This window comes from Triticum aestivum, chromosome 1A (assembly GCF_018294505.1).
Source record: "Triticum aestivum cultivar Chinese Spring chromosome 1A, IWGSC CS RefSeq v2.1, whole genome shotgun sequence".
Classification (NCBI taxonomy): Eukaryota; Viridiplantae; Streptophyta; class Magnoliopsida; order Poales; family Poaceae; genus Triticum; species Triticum aestivum.
In genome coordinates this window covers 504,796,196-504,818,996 of record NC_057794.1, presented here as the reverse complement: position 1 = coordinate 504,818,996, position 22,801 = coordinate 504,796,196, and the positions used below count along the sequence as shown (strand labels likewise).

Sequence of the window (22,801 nt, the reverse complement as noted above, 5' to 3'; positions counted from 1 at the left end):
TTTAATGCGAGATGGTTATTCATTTAAATCAGAGAATAATGGTTGTTCTATTTATATGAGTAATATCTTTTATGGTCATGCACCCTTGAAGAATGGTCTATTTTTGATGAATCTCAATAGTAGTGATACACATATCATAATGTTGAAACCAAAAGATGTAGAGTTGATAATGATAGTGCAACTTATTTGTGGCACTGTCGTTTAGGTCATATCGGTATAAAACGCATGAAGAAACTCCATACTGATGGACTTTGGGAATCACTTGATTATGAATCACTTGGTACTTGCGAACCGTGCCTCATGGGCAAGATGACTAAAACACCGTTCTCCGGTACTATGGAGAGAGCAACAGATTTGTTGGAAATCATACATACAGATGTATGTGGTCCAATGAATGTTGAAGGTCGTGGCGGATATCGTTATTTTCTCACCTTCACAGATGATTTAAGCATATATGGGTATATCTATTTAATGAAACATAAGTCTGAAACATTTGAAAAGTTCAAAGAATTTCAGAGTGAAGTTGAAAATCATCGTAACAAGAAAATAAAGTTTCTACGATCTGATCGTGGAGGAGAATATTTGAGTTACGAGTTTGGTCTACATTTGAAGCAATGCGGAATAGTTTCGCAACTCACGCCACCCGGAACACCACAGCGTAATGGTGTGTCCGAACGTCGTAATCGTACTTTACTTGATATGGTGCGATCTATGATGTCTCTTACAGATTTACCGCTATCATTTTGGGGTTATGCTTTAGAGACGGCTGCATTCACGTTAAATAGGACACCATCGAAATCCGTTGAGACGACGCCTTATGAACTGTGGTTTGGCAAGAAACCAAAGTTGTCATTTCTGAAAGTTTGGGGCTGCGATGCTTATGTGAAAAAGCTTCAACCTGATAAGCTCGAACTCAAATCGGAGAAATGTGTCTTCATAGGATACCCAAAGGAGACTGTTGGGTACACCTTCTATCACAGATCCGAAGGCAAGACCTTTGTTGCTAAATTCAGAGTTTTTCTAGAGAAGGAGTTTCTCTCGAAAGAAGTGAGTGGGAGGAAAGTAGAACTTGATGAGGTAACTGTACCTACTCCCTTATTGGAAAGTAGTACATCGCAGAAACCGGTTTCTGTGACACCTACACCAATTAGTGAGGAAGCTAATGATAATGATCATGAAACTTCAGAACAAGTTACTACCGAACCTCGTAGATCAACCAGAGTAAGATCCGCACCAGAGTGGTACAGTAATCCTGTTCTGGAAGTCATGCTACTAGATCATGATGAACCTACGAACTATGAAGAAGCGATGGTGAACCCAGATTCCGCAAAATGGCTTGAAGCCATGAAATCTGAGATGGGATCCATGTATGAGAACAAAGTATGGACTTTGGTTGACTTGCCCAATGATCAGCAAGCATGGATCTTCAAGAAGAAGACTAACGCTGACGGTAATATTACTGTCTACAAAGCTCGACTTGTCGCAAAAGGTTTTCGACAAGTTCAAGGGATTGACTACGATGAGACCTTCTCACCCGTAGCGATGCTTATGTCTGTCCGAATCATGTTAGCAATTGCCGCATTTTATGATTATGAAATTTGGCAGATGGATGTCAAAACTGCATTCCTGAATGGATTTCTGGAAGAAGAGTTGTATATGATGCAGCCGGAAGGTTTTGTCGATCCAAAGGGAGATGACAAAGTGTGCAAGCTCCAGCGATCCATTTATGGACTGGTGCAAGCCTCTCGGAGTTGGAATAAACGCTTTGATAGTGTGATCAAAGCATTTGGTTTTGTACAGACTTTTGGAGAAGCCTGTATTTACAAGAAAGTGAGTGGGAGCTCTGTAGCATTTCTGATATTATATGTAGATGACATATTACTAATCGGAAATGATATAGAATTTATGGATAGCATAAAGGGATACTTGAATAAGAGTTTTTCAATGAAAGACCTCGGTGAAGCTGCTTACATATTGGGCATTAAGATCTATCGAGATAGATCAAGACGCTTAATTGGACATTCACAAAGCACATACCTTGACAAAGTTTTGAAGAAGTTCAAAATGGATCAAGCAAAGAAAGGATTCTTGCCTGTGTTACAAGGTGTGAAGTTGAGTAAGACTCAATGTCCGACCACCGCAGAAGATAGAGAGAAAATGAAAGATGTTCCCTATGCTTCAGCCATAGGCCCTATCATGTATGCAATGCTGTGTACTAGACCTGATGTGTGCCTTGCTATAAGTCTAGCAGGGAGGTACCAAAGTAATCCAGGAGTGGATCACTGGACAGCGGTCAAGAACATCCTGAAATACCTGAAAAGGACTAAGGATATGTTTCTCGTATATGGAGGTGACAAAGAGCTCATCGTAAATGGTTACGTTGATGCAAGCTTTGACACTGATCCGGACAATTCTAAATCGCAAACCGGATACGTGTTTTTACGAATGGTGGAGCTGTCAGTTGGTGCAGTTCTAAACAAAGCGTTGTGGCGGGATCTACATGTGAAGCAGAGTACATAGCTGCTTCGGAAGCAGCAAACGAAGGAGTCTAGATGAAGGAGTTCATATCCGATCTAGGTGTCATACTTAGTGCATCGGGTCCAATGAAAATCTTTTGTAACAATACTGGTGCAATTGCCTTGGCAAAGGAATCCAGATTTCACAAGAGAACCAAGCACATCAAGAGACACTTCAATTCCATCCGGGATCTAGTCCAGGTGGGAGACATAGAGATTTGCAAGATACATACGGATCTGAATGTTGCAGACCCATTGACTAAGCCTCTTCCACCAGCAAAACATGATCAGCACCAAAGCTCCATGGGTGTTAAAATCATTACTGTGTAATCTAGATTATTGACTCTAGTGCAAGTGGGATACTCAAGGAAATATGCCCTAGAGGCAATAATAATGTTATTATTTTATTTCCTTATATCATGATAAATGTTTATTATTCATGCTAGAATTGTATTATTCGGAAACATAATACTTGTGTGAATACATAGACAAACTAAACGTCACTAGTATGCCTCTACTTGACTAGCTCATTAATCAAAGATGGTTATGTTTCCTAACCATAGACATGTGTTGTCATTTGATTAACGGGATCACATTATTAGGAGAATGATGTGATTGACATGACCCATTCCATTAGCTTAGCACCCGATCGCTTAGTATGTTGCTATTGCTTTCTTCATAACTTATACATGTTCCTATGACTATGAGATTATGCAACTCCCGTTTGCCAGAGGAACACTTTGTGTGCTACCAAACGTCACAACGTAACTGGGTGATTATAAAGGTGCTCTACAGGTGTCTCCAAAGGTACATGTTGGGTTGGCGTATTTCGAGATTAGGATTTGTCACTCCGATTGTCGGAGAGGTATCTCTGGGCCCTCTTGGTAATGCACATCACCTAAGCCTTGCAAGCAATGCAACTAATGAGTTAGTTGCGAGATGATGTATTACGGAACGAGTAAAGAGACTTGCCGGCAACGAGATTGAACTAGGTATTGAGATACCGACGATCGAATCTCGGGCAAGTAACATACCGATGACAAAGGGAACAACGTATGTTGTTATGCGGTCTGACCGATAAAAGATCTTCGTAGAATATGTGGGAGCCAATATGAGCATCCAGGTTCCGCTATTGGTTATTGACCGGAGACGTGTCTCGGTCATGTCTACATTGTTCTCGAACCCGTAGGGTCCGCACGCTTAAGGTTTCGATGACCGTTATATTATGAGTTTGTTAGTTTTGATGTACCAAAGTTAGTTCGGAGTCCCGAATATGATCACGGACATAATGAGGAGTCTCGAAATGGTCGAGACATAAAGATTGATATATTGGACGACTATATTCGGACACCGGAAGTGTTCCGGGGAAGTTTCGGATAAAACCGGAGTACCGGGGGGGTTACCGGAACCCCCCGAGGGGTTAATGGGCCTCATGGGCCTAAAGTGGAGAAGAGGAGGGGCGGCCAGGGCAGGCCGCGCGCCCCCTCCCCCTCTAGTCTGAATTGGACAAGGAGGGAGGGGCGGCGCCCCCCCTTTCCTTCCTCTCCTCTCTCCCTTCCTTCCCCCTCTCCTATTTGGACAAGGAAAAGGAGGGAGTCCTACTCCTGGTAGGAGTAGGACTCCTCCCTCACGCGCCTCATCATGGCCGGCCGCCCCTCCCTCTTGCTCCTTTATATACGGGGGCAGGGGGGCACCTCTAGAAACAACAATTGATCCTTGAGATCTCGTAGCCGTGTGCGGTGCCCTCCTCCACCATAATCCTCGATAATATTGTAGCGGTGCTTAGGCGAAGCCCTGCGACGGTAGAACATCAAGATCGTCACCACGCCGTCGAGCTGACGGAACTCTTCCCCGACACTTTGCTGGATCGGAGTCCAGGGATCGTCATCGAGCTGAACGTGTGCTAGAACTCGGAGGTGTCGTAGTTTCGATGCTTGATCGGTCGGGCCGTGAAGACGTACGACTACATCAACCGCGTTGCTATAACGCTTCCGCTTTCGGTCTACGAGGGTACGTAGACAACACTCTCCCCTCTCGTTGCTATGCATCACCATGATCTTGCGTGTGCGTAGGAATTTTTTTGAAATTACTACGTTCACCAACAACTTCTCCTTCTGGAACGCTCGAAAGAGGGACTTGAGACCTTGGTCCTTTGCGAAGCCTGCGTAACGCTGGCGACGCCTCTGGAGACGGAGTTGGCTGGGCCTCAAAGTCATCTTCTTCTTCTTGCCGGGGTGGTGTGACTTGTTGTTGTGGGTGATCAGCCCATGATGCATCCTAAGCAATTGGCGTCAGAGGACGACCAATGCTGATGAGTTTGCTGTGCGTAAGCACAGGCGATGATACTAAGTTGTGCTCGATCTGAGAAAGAACTACATCATCTTCAACATTGTCATGGTGACCAATGTCTTCAGCAGCGGTGGGATCAGTTGCTGGAATGTCTTCAGCTTCATGAGCCTCTGTGGAAGCAGACTCATGGACAGTCAGTTGGCACTCTTGATGTTCAGCGGCAGGGCGAACCATGGAGATAGGTTCAACAACTAAGGGCTCTGTGGGAGTAGCCCGATCCTTCTTGGTCTTGCGCTTCTTCTTGGAGGGAGCAGCAGCAGAGGCTTCAGGATGTTTCCTCTTTTTCGCTTCAGCCTCAGCAGTCCTCGTCTTCTTTAGTTCTGAAGCTGTTGACCTGACCTTTGGCTTCGAGCCAGCCATGCTGGCTGAGAAGACAATGGGATGTGCTTCCTGCCTTGGAGTATATATGAGAAGTATTTTGAAGGGCCTAGAAATTGTTGAAGAGGGGATTCTGGCATGTGTGATGTTAACTCAAAGAAATAATCTAGTAGGCCATATTTGCATCGATTGGGGGGTAGGGCAATGTTTTTGTTCCCCTAACTAAATATCTAAATACACTACACACTGAAAGCACGCAGCTGGGGAACAAAATCGTTAAGATTTGACCGGCGAATGAATATGGTTTTGTCAAGCATGTGCATTCCGTGTGTGCTGACTCTTTAATTTACTACAAGATGCGGGCACGCACTCACGTAGGTAACCGATGAGGTGTTCGGTGCGTTCCCATTCTTTAATTTATTTACAAGATGCATCGATCCACCTCCAAAGAGGCACGGTAAAGGAATGAGGCGAGCCAGGCCGAGACGCGTCCGTGCTGACGTAATCCAAGTAGCACCCAGGGAGACCTCCACAGGGTGAGCCGCCATGTGTGACGTCATCTTCTGCGTGGACGTCCCTGTCGCCGAGGCCCGGCGTATATATACCCTTGCTGAGATGGTACGACCAAGCTTCTCCGGCGCTTGACTGCATGCCCAGCAGCTCATTGACCGGCCGAACCTCAGCTCCAGACCGATCGGCCGCGCCACGCACCTCCTCCTTCGGATCAATGGAGAATGATCACCACCGGCAGGGACCGGCGACGTCTACGCCGGCGACGAGGAGCAGGACACGGCGCGACCCTGCCCAGGACAACGTCTACCGGGTGCCGCCGCAGGACTTCGCGCTCACCGTGCAGAGGCTCACCGGCGCCGCCCCTCCGCGCACGCCTCCGCCTCCTCCTCCTGACGATCGGGATGATCGGCGGCCATCTCCGGCACGGCCACCGCCGCCGCCAGCATTGTCCATGCAGGAGGCCTACCTGGACTGGTGCGCCTCCAACTGCGTCGTTCTCAGCCCCGGGACGATGGCCGAGATTGACCGCGCCGCCCGATTTAACTCAGGGATAAATAATGGCAATAATAATTAGCTAATAGTACTGGTAGCTTACTGCATATTCGTATATAGAGATATACGCAAGCTATGTGCTATTTAGCTCGATCTCAGCCTCTTGTAATTTGACGTGCTGAAGGTTTCCGTACAGCAACGAAACCGCGCAAATTTGCTAGGTTCGACAGAGTCGCTATTTATAAATCGAGCTGATGTGTGTCATTGGCAAAACTAAAATGTTATTGTATCCATTTTCAGAAAAAACAGAATTACTGTATTCGACGAGAAATGCACATCAATTACGGGCCGGCTATACTTCAGGCGACCGAAATTAATATATCACTTCAATCACTTTGTTCTTCCGTCCAATCTGCATTCGACGGTTATTGTTCATTTTCTTCCTCCATCTAACCCTTACGAGCCGCGTCGTCCCGCCTCTGGCGAGCCCTTGCTGGGGATGACCACGGCATCCTTGTCTCGGGCTTAGGATACATCCATCAAAATGACCAACCCACCCTTTCCCTACCTCGTCAACCTTTGTCTCTCCTTCACCATGACATCGCATTCACCCACGGTATGTGTCCCAGTCTCATTCTCAGGGCTACGCATGAGGATTCGACTCCCACCTGAAATAATTTCAAGTGCCTAGCGAATACTAGCAAATGTGCATGAATGAACATTCTACTAACTATTTCAGGTCATATACACCCAACGAGAACATAATCTAGTTGTGTTGGTTGCTGCATAACGTTATCATTTGCTTCCATCCCTACCCATAGTCTCCTTGGTGCTTTTCACAAAAGCCTCAAGAATGGTTACAATAAAGCGATGTCATGTTCGGTTGTACAGTTGCGCATCCTATTAGGCTATTACCATTCTTATAAAGCTTACATAGCTTCAGGGAGTACATTTGCAAGCAATGTTGCATTTGGCAAGTGCATGTAGTTATCTAGATTAGCTAACATGTTAGAGGTGGGCGGAAGAAATACATTCACAATGTCGCTAGATAGAAGAGACTCAACAATCCTAGGGGGCATCGGGCCTTGAAGAAGCATATTATCAACTTCAGTGGAGCTTGAGAAGCCATTGGAGAGATGAGCATCATTTCCTTCTCTTGCAAAATGTCACTACCTTCACTTTCACTACTAAGAGTGAGGTTATTATTACTGGTTGTTCTAATGCGGAGGAGCTTAGAGTCGCTAATCTTCTTAACTGGAAATTGGGCTCCTTCCCATTTGTATATCTTGGCTTGCCCATTTCCCCTTTTAAGTTGCGCACCATGGACTTTGCCCCCTCTGTTCTAAAGATGGGTAATGGGGTTAGCCCATGGCGGGGCCGGTATAATTCAACGATTGACAGGGTGTGCCTCACAAATACTTGTTTATCCTCCTTATCTATGTTCCTGGTGGGTTTTTACCGTCTACCTGGGGGCAGCTATGCGGGCTATGACAAGCACCGCATTGGGCTCTATTGGAATAGTTCTGACAGTAAGGAAAAGTATCGGCTGACTAAGTGGTCTATCATGTGTCGTCCTAAAAACCTTTGGGGTTGGGTATTACTAACACTTCGATTATAAAAAATGCTAATCATTAAGTGGTGGTGGAGAATTTTACATGCTAAGCCTGGGGCTATGTGGTATGACATCCTTAAGGCAAAGTACTTCCCAAATTGCAGCTCTCTCCTCGCTCGCAGCTCCGGCGGCTCCCAATTCTGGCATCAACTAACCAAACTCTGTGATGAGTCTTGCTCCCTTGTTAAATTGTGGTGGGCAATGGGGCCTCGACTCGTTTTTGGCTTGACTGGTGGTGTGGCGATGGTTCTCTTGTTGTGTCCTTCCCCGTGCTTTTTTCTTACTGTGACTCTCCTGAGATTTCCATCTTGGAGCGCTCTCGGAATAACTGGGACCTTTTGGGACCTGGGTTTCCTTCGGTTTCCATCTTGGAGCTCTCTACTGACTGGCATCGCATTGCTGTCGTTTTCCCCTCGCTCTCGGAGAGTATGGACACGGTGACCTGGCCCATACCACTCCTGGCATTTTTTCGGTTAAGTCACTTTATTCCAAGTTGGTCCAAGTTATGGTGACTTCCCGGTATCGGGATGTTTGGCGAGCAAGGATTTCGGCTAAAGTAATAAAAACGTGGAAAGCCAGGAAGGGCAAGCTTCCCACTACTGACCAAATTCGAAAGAGGAATGGCCCAGGAACTAAATTACGTGCTTTATGCGGTCACATCGAAGACATGGATCATATTATTTCTAAGTGTGACTTGTGTTGTGTGATATGTCTCCATCGTAACTATTTTTCCAAACTCTTTTGCCCTTGCTTTGGACTCTAACTTGCATGATTTGAATAGGAACTAACCCGGACTGATGTTGTTTTCAGCAGAATTGCCATGGTGTTATTTTTGTGCAGAAATAAAAGTTCTTGGAATGACCTGAAACTTCACGTAGATGATTTTTGGAATTAATAAAAAATATTGGCGGAAGAATCAAGTGAAGGGGAACCACACCCTGGCCACAAGGGTGGGGGCGCACCCACCCCCTGGGGCGCGCCACCCGTCCTTGCGGGCCCCCTGGACCTCCACCGACCTCAACTCCAACTCCATATATTCACTTTCGGTGAGAAAAAAAATCAGAGAGAAGGATTCATCATGTTTTACAATACGGAGCCGCCGCCAAGCCTTGTTCTTCCTCGGGAGGGTAGGTCTAGAGTCCGTTTGGGGCTCCGGAGAGGAAAATCCGTCGTCATCGTCATCATCAACCATCCTCCATCACTAATTTCATGATGTTTACCGCCATGCGTGAGTAATCCCATCGTAGGCTTGCTGGACCGTGATGGGTTGGATGAGATTTACCATGTAATCGACTTAGTTTTGTTAAGGTTTGATCCCTAGTATTCACTATGTTCTAAGACTGATATTGCTATGACTTTGCTATGCTTAATGCTTGTCACTAGGGCCCGAGTGCCATGATTTCAGATCTGGACCTATTATGTTTTCATGAATATATTTGTGTTCTTGATCCTATCTTGCAAGTCAACAGTCACCTAGTACGTGTTATGATCCGGCAACCCCGGAGTGACAATAGTCGGGACCACTCCCGGTGATGACCGTAGTTTGAGGAGTTCATGTATTCACTAAGTGCTAATGCTTTGGTCCGCTATTCTATTAAAAGGAGGCATTAATATTCCTTAGTTTTCAATAGGACCCCGCTGCCATGGGAGGGTAGGACAAAAGATGACATGCAAGTTCTTTTTCATAAGCACGTATGACCTATATCCGGAATACATGCCTACATTATATTGATAAATTGGAGCTAGTTCTGTGTCATCCTATGTTATAACCGTTACATGATGAATGCCATCCGACATAATTATCCATCATTGATCCATTGCCTACGAGCTTTTCACATATTGATCTTTGCTTCGTTATTTTTTCGTTGCCACTGTTACGATTGCTACAAAACTGCTACTGTTACTTTTATCACCGTTACTGTTACTTTCATACTATTTTGCTACTAAATATTTTGCTGCAGATATTAAGTCTTTCAGGTGTGGTTGAATTGACAACTCAACTGCTAATACTTGAGAATATTATTTGACTCCCCTTGTGTCGAATCAATAAATTTGGGTTGAATACTCTACCCTCGAAAACTGTTGCGATCCCTTATACTTGTGGGTTATCATTGTGTTCTGGTGCTGCATCCAGTCGGCGTTGGATGTTCGGTGGGCCCCTGATTTTTTTTGTGGAAGTATAGAATTTGGCCGATAACCTCTCTGGGCAAGTTAGACGTCTCTTTTAGTTTGGGTTATCGATCGTTTGACCATCAGGAATGCATTTACAATTGAGCATATTTTCCCTAGACCTGTTGAACTTGATCTATCTTCAAACTTGTCTCTTTGTTACAGTTGTGGAAATCATTGACTAAGGATTGCGAGATGGAGGCCACCAAGCTGCTAATCTCTTTTGTAAGGGCCATCGCTATCTCCATCTGCCACACGGATTAGGTTGCAGTGTCCTAGGGATGCATTGGTGCTCTCCCGGTCAAAGCTCTATTCTATTTTGCTCGTAGGTAGTGGCATGCGTGTCTTTATGATGTGTTATTGCTGTTGTGTCAGCCCTTAAACTGATTCTTGTCTTGTACTTGGCCCATGGGGGTTGTTTGACGGTTTGTATGAACTCGTGTTTGGTGTGGTACGACTTTATCTATAAAGTTAGGCATAAGCTTTCACCTAAAAAAACTTTCACTACTAAAGCACAACTCTCGTATAAGAGAGTTCACGACGATATCCAACTACATGATCTACCTGCTTCCCGTCTATCCTAAGATGTTAATGCCCGCAATGACCGAGAATCTTCTCACATGGGTGACCATGAACAAGCTCATCTTGAATGACAGCAAGTTGTCGCTCGACAATGAAGAAGTGCTTAGAAGAAAGATTATAGATATGGTGCAGTCATCAACCATAACCAAAAATCAGGAACATCAAACACTCATGGGGCGACTCGGGCAAACCATATGGGTTTGGCTTCATCATTACTCCAATGCCCCTCCCCCACTAAAGCCCAAGGACAAGACATCAACCCAAAGATAAGTGCCAGGGCCTACGAAGAAGATCACCGTACACTACATATTAGGAAAACACTCTACGACACATGGCAAATGACAAAAGGAAATTGTGAAATGACAAAATGTGTTGTAAACTAATACCACGCCTGGCTTCTATCCTGGTATGCCATCATGCTGACTTGGAGTCTTCCATAACCTGAGCTATGTAAATGCACCAAGGCACCGTTGAGTAGCATCCACTCCTCTAGATTAGCCTACATCACGGAGAAGTTTTTTGGCTCTTCTCGCCAAAATCACCACCATAATCATCCGAACTCGTTGAGTACCCCTCAACATTGTAATCCTCTATATTCTCCATACATATAAAAGAAGAATCAATGCATGAAGTAGGGCTTTTATCCATGTTGGAGGCCTGAGCCTAGATATATAATGTGTCCCTGTTTTATGTATTCTATATAATCTATACCCGCTGGTATCCTGACATGATGTTCCCTCGACTACAAATTCCATGTAATCCCTCTAGTATAACTGTTAGGATCCATGTAGAATCCCTCGTCACTTATCGTGCTTGAGAGTTGCAACGTCTAGACAATGTTGTTTTGACCAGCTGTGATATTGTATTTGCATACTTTTACCTTCAAGAAACAAATCGATTCCAGTTTTCCCACTCCAATTTCATTACCGGTGTTCCATGGCTATGTTGCGGTTTGTGTTACCCATTTTTCTAATCAAACACCTTGCTAGATTGTTATGATATGAAAACAATGCACGGTTACATGTTTCTGATGAAAGAAGCCACATTTCGTATGTCGTAGCGTATTAATTAACACCAATGTAAATTCATGGGGTTTTATTTTAAAAACCATGGAAAAAAGTTTGCCTCGTCTTATTAATTAAGAAGGTATAGAGTTGCTCGGTTAATTAGCCAATAAAAGGGCGAAAACATTACAACAGTCCATAGAGGGCAACTCGGCAGACATAGCTACCCATATGAATACACACAGGTTGTTGAGGTTGTCCTCAAACGTCATCATCATCACTCCTCCAGAAGCCAGCGACTTTGACCATCAATGAATCCATGTTGGCCCATTGCCAAACAGTCGACCACCTGCGCAAACCAGTAGACAACCCCCAATCAGTCGACGAACCTTGTAGGAGAAAGGCACCAATCAATCCTTCACTGACCATGCCCTTGCAACCGAACATCTGTCTCGTGCCAAGGGACCTCTTTTATATCTCCAACTTCACAAAAACATAGGGCGGGGCAAGAGAATTCCTTGAACACGCAGCAAAACACTGACTACCAAAACCCAACAGGAAACTAACTCCGCTCGGAGCCGAACAAGAAGCCACACCAGGGTCACCGTCTCAGCATCCCCCGCGGCAAGCTCTGGAAAGGCCACGACCCAAGATGCGCCGCCATTGCCCGTTCCGGGAGACCCTGGAACAAGGGGTTTGAGTTGTGCGCTCAGCTGTCTCTCATCATCCTTGTCGCTCATACCATTGGGGCCGGCAATGGCGCCAAGACGATGCACCGGCAGACCGGGCACGTGGAGTGCTCGTGCAGCCACGGGTCGATGCACTGCTGGTGGAACATGTGCAGGCACGCCGGCAGCCGCTTCACCGTCTCCCCCTTCTCCACCTCCCCGAGGCAGACCGCACACTCCGACGGGCCGCCGCCTAGCTCCGGCTGCTCGTACGCCAGGATGTCATGCGCCGTCGCCGACCGCGCGCCGCCATTCGCCGGCGGCTCCCTGGCCAGCGCGGGCATGTGACTCTGCTGTATTTGGTCCAGAAACTGCGGCAGAGCGCTGCTGCCGCTTCGGCGCCGTAGCCTGGACCGGAACGGCAGGCAAAGAAGCCGGCCCGTACGGCGGAGGTGGCGCAGCAGCGCTCCGCGGGCGGAGGCCAGGCACCGGCGCAGCGCCGACCACGGGAAGAGGGCGCCGTAGAAGGCCGTGTAGACGCTGGCGCCGACGCCGACCCAGAAGAGGAGGAAGACGGTGAGCACGATGATGGAGCCCCTGCTGCGGTCGGGCTTCCGCGCCAGGTTGACGAGCGCGTAGAGGATCATGGCCGTGCCGCCGATGCAGACGGCGTTGACGATGGCCAGCCCGTACGCGCGGGAGAAGCAGTCCATGGCCATGTCCGTGAGCTTGAACTAGCTACCTAGCTGAGCCACGGCCTGCTACGCTTGTTCAATCAGTGGCAATTCACTGGCCTGGGCACGCAATTTCGATGTGTCGCGGGGATGCCTCGAAAGTCTTTGCCCGAGAATTTCGTTGCGTACGGACGAAGCAAGCCACGAGCCAATGAGCAAACCATCCGATGAAGTTGATGTCCTGTAGTACGATTGGTTTGGCGTATTTTGAATTTTTGATATGGCGTCTCGTGTATGTGGGTATGTAAATATGTGTGCATATCTTAATATGGTCGGCAGCGTTTGTAGGGCGACCTTAAACATTTAGAATGATGCAGGGATTGCGATCGACTTTTCTTTTAGGAAAACGTTTGGGCTCGGCGCGCCGGCGGAACACTCGGCCGGCGCCTTGTCGCGTATTCCTCTCCTTTTTTTCTTTTTTTTTTGAAAAAAAAAGCATCGCAGCTTCGTTCATGGCGACTGCGGCCTTCATCCACCCCCTCGCCGAGCGTCTCTGATCAGATCCGGGCTCTTCCTCCAAGCCGGCGTGCCTCTCCCGTTGGATCTCATCTGCAGCAATCATGGAGTCGCCGCCTCGCCGGCCTCTCCTTCCCGTCAGGATGGGGCAGATCCCCTACCCATTCATCACATGTTTTCTCCTCTGGCGAGCTGGCCACCGTCTCCCACGCCACCTCCTCCACAAACCTCTTTCCCCCGCTCCGCCGCATCCGATGCCAAAGCTACGACCAAAGACAACAATGTTGCAATCGGCGACGATAAAAGTTACGACCGGCAACAAGAAAAGCTACGAGCAGAGAATGACGATGTTGCAACCGGCAACGAGAAAAGCTACGACTAGAGATGACCGATGTTGCAACCGGCGACGAGAAAAGCTACAACCAGCGACGAGAAAAGCTACGACCAGAGACGATGAAAGTGGGTCGGCCGATGCGCAACACTAGAAGCTACAGCCGACGATCGATAATGTTACAACCGGCATTGTCGAAAGCTTCAAGCGGAGACGATGGGAATCGAGGGTCGCGCAACCGCGGAAGCTACAACCGGCGATGGAAAAAGCTTCAACCGGCTAGAAAACAAGCTTCGGCCGGCGATATAGAAAGCTTCAACCGGCGACAGCAAAACGCAAAAAGTTATAATCATTAACACGAAAGCTCCAACCATATATTTCAAAAGCTTCAACTAGAAACCGGCGACGAAAAGGTTGTAATGGCGAGCCATTGATGCACATGACGTTTTTCTATGCACCAATGATGTTGTGACGGATGCTGGAATCGGAGCCCCCGCCATTGCTAGAACCGGCGGCCGCCATTTCTTTGGTGCATCCGAGAGCCTTTTTTTTCTGCCACGGCAACGGCGAGCGGCGGTGCTTCGAGTTTGGGCACGGGCAGATCTGGTGGTGCTTCAAGCCAGTGGTGTTCTTTTTCTTCTCTTTTTTGCTGGACACGAGGCGGATCTGGTTCATTGGAGTCGCCAGATCGGATGGCTGCCAGACATGTCTGGCCGAAAGTTGCGCCGGCGCGCCCTATCACTGGCCTTTCTTTTGTTTCTTTTTTTGCCGGAAATCTGCGATCGATTTAAATATTAGTTAGTGCATCCTTTTCTTATTTGAATTTTGAGTTTGGTAACCACATATTTTAAATATTGGTCAGTGTTGTTGTTTGCACTGGCGGAGTACCCCAGTGGGCAAGGTCTGGCCGCCGCCATACCTTGAATCGCTACAGAAATTCTTTTATACGTACGCTACTAAGCAAGTCACAGCCATCGCGGGAAAAATCATTAGCACACAAACGCAGTTGGGCCACGATGTTGGTTGTCGTTCGCTAGACTGGATAATGGGCCACGCCCCACGCAGACACAGCTGGGCCAAGTCGGCAAGATCCGAAACGCACGCCGCACACGTACGGGACACGCAAAGCCCTCACACTCGAGAGCAAGCATGAACGCACATGCATCAAACATGGGGTTCTGCCATGGTTTGTAGTCTCGTAGCTCCACCTTGGTACTGATTTCTGTCATGGTTTGTAGTCTTGTAGCTCCACCATGATTAACCTTTCGACCTAGTCGACATCTCTAATAGCTGAGACATCCTCCCTCGACTGCTATAACGCTTTGCTACTCCGCTGTATCCTGTAAGGCCCAGCTCATGTAGAGATTTTCCTTTTTTTTATCCGTTTTAGTTCCGTCTTTTTCATTGGTTTTATTTCTTTTCTCACGTATTACCTTTTTTCCATTGTGTTTGTTTTCTGTTTTTGGTGGAAATGCACGAACATTTATTAAAAGTGTATTAACATAAATGTAGGCATTTTCTGCAAAAAAAACATAAATATAGGCATGTACGAACATATTATTCGAGAAATGCAAAGCTTTTATTAAATTGTTGGGCACTGTCATTGCCTTGGTCTTCTAGATGCTATTGAAAGCTTCATTATCAATATGTATTAGATTGTTTTGTTTCTGTGATCAATATGTATTAGATTGTTGTTCTATTTAAATATTTTTATATTTTCATTGTATTTGGTTATTATTCTATTAGGGATCACATGAAAATATTAACGTGTATTGACTATTATGGTTTCGCATTAAAAAAATCTTAAGAGTTCGCCACACCTTAAAAAAAATTCGTCCTCCACCTCTGGTTGTTTGTGTGATGATCGCTGCTGGGAATTTTTTTTTAAAATTGTGGGGTGCTGGGCAGGTGACGATGATTTGGTCTCTCTGACATCATCTGTGCTCTCTTTTTTAGGATCCAAATGTAGAATAGATAAATATTTATGTGTTTGGTTTGAGGTTCACGAACACCAACCATGGCTCCCCTTTGTACATAATTTTTAGCAACAAATTCCTTTTTTTTTAGGAAGGTAAAGTACCCCTCCAGACATTATATCACAAGAGTTCTAGGGATACATAAGCCCTCAGGCGGATCTAGTAGCCAGACAAACCGGCCAACATTATACCTCTGGCCTTAATCTCCTGTGTGATGTGATAATATACTGGTTTGGAGTCCTCATTCATAGTATTGATCACCCTAAGGCAATCAGAAGCCACCTTAACTCTTCGAGTAAGCAAGTCGTCCGCCAATGAGAGAGCCTCCCTTATCGCAAGAGCTTCAACGGTTTCTGCATCTGAAATTCCTATGAAGACAACAGAAGAAGCTCCCAAGAATTCACCTTCACAGCTTCGTGCTACAGCTACAACGACAGCCTTGTCATCAAGTTTTCCCAAGGCTCCGTCCACGTTTACCTTCGTCCAACCGGCTGGTGAGGGGATCCATTGCTGGACATTGGTCTCCACTTGTCTTGCTTGTACCTTGTTATTCATCTTGCTTTGTACCACACCTAGATCTTCCGCCTTGCGTGCCAGATAGCCCATAGGGAGACAAACGCCTCTGTCATTTCACTAGAGGGTAATTTTTCAATGAGCTCAAAAATCCAGTCCCTCGCATTCCCTTGTTGCGTCATGGAGACCTGTTCCGCAACCTCCACTGATGCCAAAGCCCAAACGCATTTAGCCATTGTACACTCGATCAACGAATGCTTCCACGAGTCATCTTCTCCACACACTGCACATTTATCTTCCACTGCCATATTTCTATGTTTAAGCACATCACTCGTCGGGAGAGAGTGCTTTGCTAGCCTCCATAAAAAAACTTTTATTTTGGATGGAATTTGGATTCGCCAAAGGGAAGTCCACTGTTTTTCTACCTTTTTTGTATCAGACGAAGCAGCTGACCCCTCCAGCCAAGCTTCCCTTGTTGTCTTGGTATGCACAAGCATCTTGTATGCTGATCGAACTGTAAAAACCCCTTTGCGGTCGTAGTGCCAAGCCCACTCGTCCTGCTGGTTCCTGGTCGACAAAGGGAGGTTCAGAATCACCTCCACATCCATCGGCAGGAAACACTCCTTAAGCTTCTCACAGTTCCATGTTGCTGACATACGATCAATGAACTCACTCACCCTGGAAGGGGCATGCGCCGCCAGGCAAGCAATAGGTCGTAGTCTCCCATCTCGGGGCAGCCAGTTATCATTCCATGGATCGGTAGCTTCGCCCGTACCAATTCTCTTAATTATCCCTTGCTTCAGAGTATCTCTCCCATCAAGGATAGCTCGCCATACCTGCGACGGTCGCGAGCCCAAATCTGCTTGCAAGAATTCTGTTGCCGAGAAGTATCTCGCTTTGAGTATCCTCGCACTCAAACTATCTGGTGATTGTAGAACCCGCCATGCTTGACGAGCTAAAAGAGCTAGGTTGAACAATTCTATGTCCCTAAACCCTAGTCCTCCCATGTACCGTGGCTTTGTCATATCCGACCATGCCACCCAGCAAGCTTTTCGTTCACCAGCTTTACATCCCCACCAGAACTTACGTAGGATGGAATTGATCTCCTGGCATAAGCCTCTTGGTAACCTGAAACATGACATCGAGTAAGTGGGTATCGCCTGCGCTACAGATTTGATGAGGACATCTTTAGCTGCTGCTGACAATGTCTTCTCAAACCAACCCTGCACCCGCTTCCATATTCTATCTTTCAAGAACTGGAGTTTACCATTTTTATCTCGCCCCACATCAATTGGCATTCCTAGGTATTTCTCATTCAGGGTCTCCTGGTGGACATCAAGCCAATCTTTAATATCATGTCTCAATGCCTCCGAGCACCCCTTGCTGAAGAAAATGGACGATTTGTCCAGATTTACTCGCTGCCCTGACGCATTACAATATAATTCCAAAACATCCCGAATGTGATTCACACTCTCCAGATTTGCCTTGAAAAACAGCAGGCAATCATCTGCAAACAGTAAGTGGCTTAACGCCGGTGCCGACTCTGCCACTTTTACACCTTGAAGAGCTGATGATTCACAACGATCTTTTATGAGGCTTGATAAGCCCTCTGCTGCTAACAAAAACAAATACGGAGATATTGGATCACCTTGCCTTAAACCTCGGGAGGGGGCAAACTTTTCAGACTTCACACCATTGAAGAGAATGGAAAAGGAGACTGTTGAAACAAGCCTCATTACCATATTAACCCACTGTTGGTGAAAACCAAGCTTGGACATGATTGCACGTAGGTAGCTCCACTCAATTCTGTCATAAGCTTTCCTCATGTCCAGCTTGAGAGCACAGAAATTATTCTTCTTTGCTTTGTTTCCCTTCATAAAATGTAGACATTCAAAAGCAGTAATAATGTTATCTGTAATAAGGCGCCCAGGAACAAATGCCGACTGCTCCTCTGCTACAATCTCCGGGAGGATTATCTTCAAACGATTCGCCAAAACCTTTGAGGCAATTTTGTATAAAACATTGCACAATGCTATAGGTCTGAACTGGCTAAGATCTTCCGGGCTGGCAACTTTAGGAATCAGCACTAAAAAGGTTTGATTAATAGATGCCATATCTTCCTCACCTCGTAGTAACCGCAGCACTGCCATGGTAACTTCCTCCCCACACACTGCCCAATGGCGCTGGAAAAAGTGTGTCGGGTACCCGTCCGGACCAGGAGACTTGGTCGGGAACATCTGGAATAATGTCGTCCTAACCTCCTTTCCATCAAAAGGGGCGACCAACAGCTCGTTCATGTCATGTGTCACCCTGGTCTCTACCACATTTAGAACCTCCTCCAAGCCGTGAGTCGCCTCGGACCCATATAGGTCAGTATAAAAGGCTGTTGCGAGCGCACACATTTCTGCCTCATCCTCCGTGTACGCTCCATCTTCCCTCCTCAACCGAGTAATACGATTTTTCTTCCTTCTCTGACTAGCACGGAGATGAAAAAATTTTGTATTCTTGTCACCTTCAGACAACCATTGGATCCTCGACCTTTGGCGCCACATCACCTCCTCTCTCTGTTGTAATTCAATGAGCATGTTGCTGATCTTTATCTCCGCATGACTAGGGCCAACCCGGATCGGATCAGCTCTCAGTCTTCCCAGCTCAGTGGTAAGTTCGCTGATTCGCCTTTTAACACTACCAAAGGTGTCACATTCCCAAGACTGCAACTTGGTCGAGATGGATTCCAGCTTGTGTTGTAGCTCGCCACATGTGGTGGCCTTTCCCTTTTCCTGCCAAAGATTAGATAACAATGGCGAGAAAGAGTCATGAGACTCCCACATAACCTCGTACCTGAACAACTTGTTCTTTTTTCCAATTGGATGCCGCTCCACATGTCCAGAAAGCCTGAGTAGTATTGGGCAATGATCCGATCCAGCTGCTAGAAGGTGGAACAAAGTAGCGTCAGGATATCTCGAACTCCAGTCCGGAGAAGCTAAGGCTCTGTCCAGGCGAACTCTACAGAAACTGCCCCCGGCAACTCGCTTCTCAAAGGTCCAGGAATTTCCCTTGTAACCTAGATCAGCCAAGCCACACACATCCAACATATCTCGGAAGTCAGACATCTGGGCATAACTTCTCTCCAACACTCCAACGTGCTCGTGTCTGTGTAAGACTTCATTAAAATCCCCTATACACATCCACGGCAAGTCCGAAGATGCTCTTATAAACTTCAACATGTCCCACGTTTTATGTCTTTCCGCCACGTGTGCCTCCCCATACACACACGTAAGTCTCCATGAGCCCCCTTCCAACCCAGTTACAATCGCATCCATGTGATACTGTGAATATGGTAATATTTCAATTTTAACATCATCATTCCAGTACATACCCAGGCCACCAGATCGACCTGTACTGCTAACTGCAAAACCATTCTTAAAACCAAGCAATGGTGCTAATTTTTCTACTCTAGTTCTGTGAAGCTGGGTTTCCACTACACAGAGCACAGTAGGAGCATGTGTTTGCACTAAAGTGCGCAATTCTCTGACTGTCGAGGACATGCCCAAACCTCGACAGTTCCAGCTTATTACACTCATTGATTCCCGCGGCCCTCCACTTGGGAGGCCGCTGTCATGGTTGTCTGGTTTTTTGCTTTCTTCTTATTCCCTCTTTGCGAAATATAAACTGGCGGTAGAGGAGGAACAGACTCTCCCTCTCCACTTGAGCTTGAAGCTTGTGCCGTGCTTCCATCACCCACCAATGCAAGAGCTAGGTTCCTTCTGACCAAAGGGTCATTAACAATAATTGATTCTGAAGAGTTCTTTACCGGTGTAACCAAACCTGCATCGCTTAGGCACCTCTTGCGCAAGATGATCTCCTTCTCGGTTTCAGCCGAATCCTTGACCTCCTCTCCCGCTGAACTGTTTTCCGTTCCCACATTATCTGGAGCTTTCTCTTGGCGGACAGCCTCCTGCTCCTTGGCCCTCTGCCCACGGCCGCCGTTTCTGCCAGGATTGCGCCCGCCACGGCCGCCGCGATTCCCCCGTCCTTCATTACGTCCTCTCTGAAACGATGGACCGGCCCCAGGGGTTCGCCGTCTCCAATCTTCAAACGGCGCGACCATCCAATCACCGTATTCCAAGGTTCTTTGATCATGCACCCCATCACCGCAGATCATACTGTCATGTCCAATCATTCCACAAGCCTCACAAAACCTAGGGAGCTTCTCAAATAATACACAGTAGGTCTGTCTCCTCTCCCCCTCGGGTGTTATAGAGACAAAGCGGGTGAGAGAGGAATTTATGTCAATCTTGACCCTTGCTCGTACAAAATTAGCACCAGTTAGTGATGGCGCGTACATCTCTACAGCAAGTACTGTACCCACCCTAGCAGCCAGATCTTCCACAAGTTCCTTCTTACGAAATAGAGGGGGTATATTGTGGATCTGTACCCACACAGCCAGCCTATCCAGTACCACAGAAGTTGGGTCTGCAATTCCATCATAAGGCTCAATGATTAGCCCCATATCCCTGAACATCCAAGGACCTTCTTCAGTCAAACGTTTCCAGTCGCCCAAGCAAGAGACTTGAAGCACATACAAATCCCCTCCTACCGGCCTGATCATCCACTCACGTGCAAAATTCCATGCTACATCCATCGTGGAGTAGAACGACTTCCTGCTGTAAGTTCTACGGGTGTGAACTTTGACCAGTGCCATCCATCGCGCCTCTTCTTTCAGAGCAGCGAAATCGTCCTTTGGTAAGACAACATCGTCGAGTTCACTATCCTTCAGATGAAGCTTCTTCAGCATCTCCTCAATATCCAGCTTCTTCCTAGCCGAGAAGCCCGCCGGCCCTTGCTGTCCCTGATCTGCCATCTTATCTGATCTAATCCGTTGCCGTCAGACCTTCTGCTGCACCTGCCAAGGCCGGGGAGCTGATAAGGTCAGTCCCAAGGCCGGCCCGAGCAGAACGGTAGCAGGAATACCACGGCTCGAGCCGCGTCGCCGAGTCGCCAAATCCCAAAACGAGGAAATGCTCTGCTCAGGGGGAGCTTATCACCGCCGCCGCCGCAGTGTCGTCGGGGCGCCGAGTCGCCAAATCCCCGATGATAATCGCCGCCGCCGCCGCCGAGTCGCCAACACCCCGTCAACAACCGCCGCCGCCGCCGAGTCACCAACACCCCGTCAACAATCGCCGCCGCCGCCGCCGCCGTGCAGGATGGATTTTTTTTTTAGCAACAAATTCCTGATACTATTTCCTGAGATACGACGAATTCTGGAACAAACTTGGACGAGCTGGGATGTGCCATTAGAGTGCAACGAGCCCGAGCGGCACGTCCACGGCATGGCTTCAGGTTCCGACCAATTCCTGAGATGCGAGGTATGTCCTGATAGATACGTATATACTCCCTTCATTTCTAAATATAAGTCTTTTTAGATATTTCACTATAGACTACATAAAGAGCAAAATGAATGAATGAACACTTTAAAATATGTCTATATACATCCGTATGTAGTTTGTAGTGGAATCTATAAAAAAAACTTAGGCCTTCTTTGATTCATAAGATAGAAATTTTATAGAAATAAGAAAATCATAGGAAGTGAGAAGACATGTATGTCAATTCCTATAGAGAAAGAGATATCATTTAAAGTATAGGATAGGATTTTTTTTCATTGAGTCTAGGTTAATTTTTTTCCTTCAAAATGTGAAGGGTTGATTCCTATCCTATATATAGAAATAGGAATCCATTCCTACAAGTTAAAGGGCTTCAAAGGAATTTTTTCTTTGCAAATCCTATCCTATAGAATTCCTATAAAAATCCTACAAACCAAAAAAAGCCTTATATTTAGGAACGGAGAGAGTGCTATTTTTGAGAGAAATGTCCTTTTTGTATATATATCCCGGGCACGGTTTCGAAGCCCTCTTGATCGAGTTCAGGCGAGGCCCGGATGCTCCGACGTCGAACCAAACTGCAAGGCTCGTGCGCCGACACATAACGATAACTGCTTCTACGTCGCATATTATAGGCGGGCATGAATGCAGACACATGAAAATTCATCTTCCAGAGGTTTTCATCCCGCTACAGGTGCGGTTGTACATGTTATAGGCGGGCATTGCATATTGTGTAGCCGGCTGTTTGAGTACAGCGCACATTGCATTTTGTGTAGCCGGCTGTTTGAGTACAGCATCAGGAAATCCTAAATCCAAGCAGAAAAACGGAGCATGCACATGCATATAAACTAGTACTATTAATCACAGGAATACCGAGAGACTACCGATAACCAAGATACCAAATGTCTGGAAACTGCACATGCATTGGAAAATAAGGCCGTCCAGAGCGGCGGCAGCTAGCAGATTACCATGTAAGCTCAAACTTGTGATGTACTAGTAAATTATTTATCTGAAGCTACAACTGCGGTTCTACATGTTATAGGCAATTTGACCTTGAGCTATACCCAATCAGAAAAATGGAGCATGCACATTCATAAAACTAGCAAACTAACACGATGACAAGCGTAATTAAACATAGACATCAATCATAGGAGCACCGAGAAACTACCAAGAACCGAGATACCAAA

General features: G+C 46.6%; 1 protein-coding gene across 1 annotated transcript; it reads right to left on the bottom strand.

Moving 5' to 3' along the window:
* Nucleotides 1–12,291: 12,291 nt before the first annotated feature.
* Nucleotides 12,292–12,980, bottom strand: LOC123162716 (RING-H2 finger protein ATL63-like). Its single transcript, XM_044580513.1, has one exon. It carries the CDS (start codon nucleotides 12,940–12,942, stop codon nucleotides 12,292–12,294), a length of 651 nt encoding a protein of 216 aa, XP_044436448.1. The 5' UTR covers nucleotides 12,943–12,980.
* Nucleotides 12,981–22,801: the final 9,821 nt, after the last annotated feature.

Excerpts from the sequence above, each read along its gene's own strand:
- LOC123162716 (XM_044580513.1), bottom strand. The coding sequence starts at position 12,942 with ATGGCCATGGACTGCTTCTCCCGCGCGTACGGGCTGGCCATCGTCAAC.